The sequence below is a fragment of the Crocodylus porosus genome, unplaced genomic scaffold (assembly GCF_001723895.1).
Source record: "Crocodylus porosus isolate Cpor-Errol unplaced genomic scaffold, CroPor_comp1, whole genome shotgun sequence".
NCBI lineage: Eukaryota > Metazoa > Chordata > Crocodylia > Crocodylidae > Crocodylus > Crocodylus porosus.
In genome coordinates, this window is record NW_017728948.1 from 10,313,163 (window position 1) to 10,316,980 (window position 3,818).

General features: G+C 49.4%; 1 protein-coding gene across 1 annotated transcript in view; it reads left to right on the top strand.

The window, feature by feature from the left end:
• POLR1A (RNA polymerase I subunit A) overlaps positions 1 to 3,818 on the top strand; it is a 65,228-nt gene that overhangs the window by 281 nt on the left and 61,129 nt on the right. The window contains exons 2-3 of the mRNA XM_019552564.1: positions 2,652 to 2,869; positions 2,947 to 3,054. Of these exons, the coding sequence (XP_019408109.1) occupies positions 2,652 to 2,869; positions 2,947 to 3,054 (326 nt within the window). The remainder of the gene's footprint in view (positions 1 to 2,651; positions 2,870 to 2,946; positions 3,055 to 3,818) is intronic.

Genomic DNA, 3,818 nt, shown 5'->3' on the forward strand with positions numbered 1-3,818 from the left:
TGTGCTCCCAGATCTGCACAGCGCAGGGCAGGTGGGCTGCAGCTGCAGGGTGGAGCCAGAGCCAGTGCTGCGCGGGGCTTTTCTTTCACCGCAGCTCTGCTCCCACCACCTGGCACAGCCATGGCTGAATGCCCTGCCTCCACCCAAGCACTGGGAAAAGCTGGGGTGGCTGCAGCTTCCTCCCAGCACCTCCAGAGCCCGCTTTGAGTCCAGCCCCTGGCAAGAAAAGCCCCACGCAGCTCCAGCCCCGGCTCCACCTCGCAGCTGCAGCCTGCCCTGCATAGATCCAGGGCCACTCCCCCCTTGTCTTCCCGGGTGCAAGCAGCAGTGGGAGCTGTGTCTCTGTCCTACATCCCACCCCCCCACCCCAGCTGGTCAGCTCCTGCCCTCTTCCTCACTGTGGGGGGTATTGATCTGCCAAAGTTTAGGCCCCATTGAGCTGATATGCGATATAGACAATTTTCTTTATAGCAGTACTGATCTGATATCAGACCAATGTATCGGTGTTTTTCTATTGCTAACCTCTGACTTGAAAACAATCTAGCCAATAATTTGGCCGATAAATGCCCCATGCATGCATGTAGCTGCAGTGCAGCACGTAGGTGGTGAGAAGCGCAGCTCGGCAGTTTGGAGGGCTGCATGCAGCTGGTAAGTCTGGTGTGACAGGGAGGGGGAAGGGAAGGAGTGTGGGAGGACAGATTAAGGCCCCCACGATGAGGGAGGGAGTGGGGCTGGGGCAGGCGTGGGACAGCCATATCCCATCCAGGGTGGGAGTGGCGCTCCCACCGCTGCCTCCCACTCATTGCTCCTGCTGTTTGTCCAGGAGGTTTGGGGGGGTGTGCCCCTGGATGTGCACAGGGCGGCCATGGGGCCAGGGCTGTTCAGGCTGGGGCTGCATAGGGCTCTTCCTGGCTGGGCTGGGCTGTGTTGCTCTCAGGGCAGGTGGTGGTGGCATCGGGAGGGGAGGTTGGGGCAACTATGGGGGACCCAGCCCAGTCCTCTCCTCTCCCTATGTTGGGAGGAGCCCGGTCCAGCCCACAGCTGCAGCCTGCTCTGCTGCACGCAGATCCAGGGGCATGCACCCCCCCAATACACACCCAGGTTGTACACAGCAGTGAGAGGCCCCCCCTCCCCATGTCCCGGTATGAGCTCTGGCTCTATCCCCCATCCCGGCTGCTCAGCCCCTGCTCTGGTTCCACTCCCTCCCTTACCACAGAGGCCTGGATCTGCCCCCCCATGCCCCTTGCCTCCCCCTTCCCCTTCCGCCACAACAGACCAGGTGGACACAGCTTTTCAATTTCTAATACCAGCCCGGAAGCTTGGATTGGTATCAGCTGATATACCTCCTTAAAAATTGGCTATTGATATTGGCTCCAAAAATCTCTCAGTGCACCACTAAGTACTACTCTCTTAAGTATGGAGAGTTTTCATTACGCTGCTTTTATCCAGGGATTTCAAAGAGCTTTACAGGCCGTAAGGGATTATCTGTGTTTGGAAATTTACCTAAATAACTGTTTAGCATAGTTACTTCAGTGCAGTCCCATGTGGCGATTATTTTGGAATAGCTACTTCAGTAAAGTCTAGTGTAGACAAACTCTGAGGCCTAGATGTTGCTATACACTGGGCATGTTTACATGTGTATTAATGTGCCTTTTGTAACGCGCATTAAATTTAGTATTAATGCGCATGAAATTCTGTATCTCCAATGTGGGGTACTAAATGCAGTAACACATTTGAATGCTTTTTATTGACGCTTAATGTGCAGTAGACTATTTTATTGTGCATTAGCGTAATGTCATGGTTTTTCATGTGACGCTTTAATGTACAATAAAGTAGTCTAGCATATGTAATGTGCCCACTGAGTGTCTTGTGGAAGAGGTGCTAAGCAGGTGGGAAGTACAGAATATGATGAGTTTAACAACCCCTTTTTTCCTGTTGAAATCACTCTTCTGAATCTATGAATTCTATTTTTTGAAACTGGGATGTTTGGTGGAAACGCACCTGTTTCAATCAATACCTGTCAAGAAGGGGACAAAGTGAGCTATCCTCCCCAGCAGCCTGCTAATACAGAGTACTCATGTCATGATATGGGTATCCCTGATTCAAAGTAGGGATTTATATCTGGGTTGTATCTGTCAGGATTAGACAGCATATCTCAGGATGGGGCATATCTAGACCAAATTCAGATGTCACAGCATCTTTGAGTGCTGCAGCTAATTCAGGCTCAGCAGATGAGTGTTTTCCTTAAACTAACTTTCTGTAAATAGGCTTTGAAGCACAATATTTCCCATCAATGCCTTTTTCTTCTTGGCCAGGGTATGGAGGATCTAAGTGTGTGTGTGTGTTTTGTGTGTGCACATGCGTGTGTGTTGGGGGAAGAAATTAAAAGAGCATTAATAAAATGGAATGAGGCTATTCTGTTCCTGTCTGCAGATGAATGGATGCATGGAGAAGTTAGTTCTCAGGAGTGGCCTTAGGACTTGAAGGAAGATTTTCACTTTTTGAAAGCAGTGCAGATTGAAGACTTTCAGTATCGGTGTCAAGTAACTTAAAATTGTTATGACATCATCTTCATAGTTTTTAGTAAATGTACTTGTGGTTAGATATAATGACTAGATTAACTTCTAAATTGGATTGGGGTCTTCCATAAGTTCTATGTAACTCTTCTGCTTCCCAGGCTATTCAATCTACCAGACTAACTCTTTTTTCCCCTTTTCAGAAATTATACTTTCTCATCCGTGGTTCTTGTTTAAACTGTTGCTTGCTGACGTGCACCCGAGCAGTGGTTCACTTACTTCTAAGCCAGCTGAAGGTCCTGGAGAAAGGGTTGCTTCATGCCGTTTATGATCTTGAAGCTGTCCTAAATAGGGTAGGTAATTCCTCCATTTTGAGTCGGCAGCAGTAGAATGGCACAAGGGTGCTGATTTCCTCTCTTCTGTCATTCAGTTTTTAGATGAAAATGCAGATGCAACTGGTCTAGAGATTGAAGAAGAATTAAGCCGCCATGTGAATGAAATGCTACAAAACAACCAGCTAGGAGATCAGTGTTCAAATGTGAGTAGAAGTGCGGTTTCTTTGAGTCTTGGATTTGCCAGATGTGTTTTTAAGGTTATTAGAAGAAACTGGGTCATGGGCTGCTTATTTTTCTGATTTTTGTCAAATTCTGCTGTATTGAAAAAAGGAAGAGACTTTTTTCTGAGCCAGTATTAACCCAGGCATGTTCAACTTACTTGGCCTGTGGGGCTTCTTGCGTCCCGACGATCTACCTCTGGTGGCAGCTTGCTAATGCAGCTTCTAGAGCAGCTTGTGTTGGCCTGGCTTGAACCCTGGAGGTGAACAGTACCAGCGTTGCCGGTTGAGTTGCCAGTGGTGACTGAAGACCCCAGGTTTGGTAGTAGACAGATTGAGCGCATCCAGACGAGCCCGCACATGCCTCTTGCAGCATCTCAAATTCCTTTGAGATGCTACAAGAGGCACATGCAGGAACAAGAAAATGTTCTCTGCGCTGCAGATTTGCAGCATGGGGACAAAATTAGACCCCTGGATATCCAGGGGTCAAAAAAACCTGGAGAGAAAAAAACGGGGCAGGTAACTGGAGGCTAGATCCTCCACAGAGACACTTTGGTAGCAGCCAGAGCATCTCTGTGGTTGGCCCTCATCCTGGTGCTGAAGCACGCTGCCTGCCCAGGCAGGGGAGGCAACATGCCAGCTTCAGGGAGCTGGACCCAGGCTCCAGTGCAGGTAAGTAAGGGGTGGGGGAGGACCCTTGCTAACCCCACTCACTCCCCCAACACCCCCATCCCTGCCATGCCTGGCCC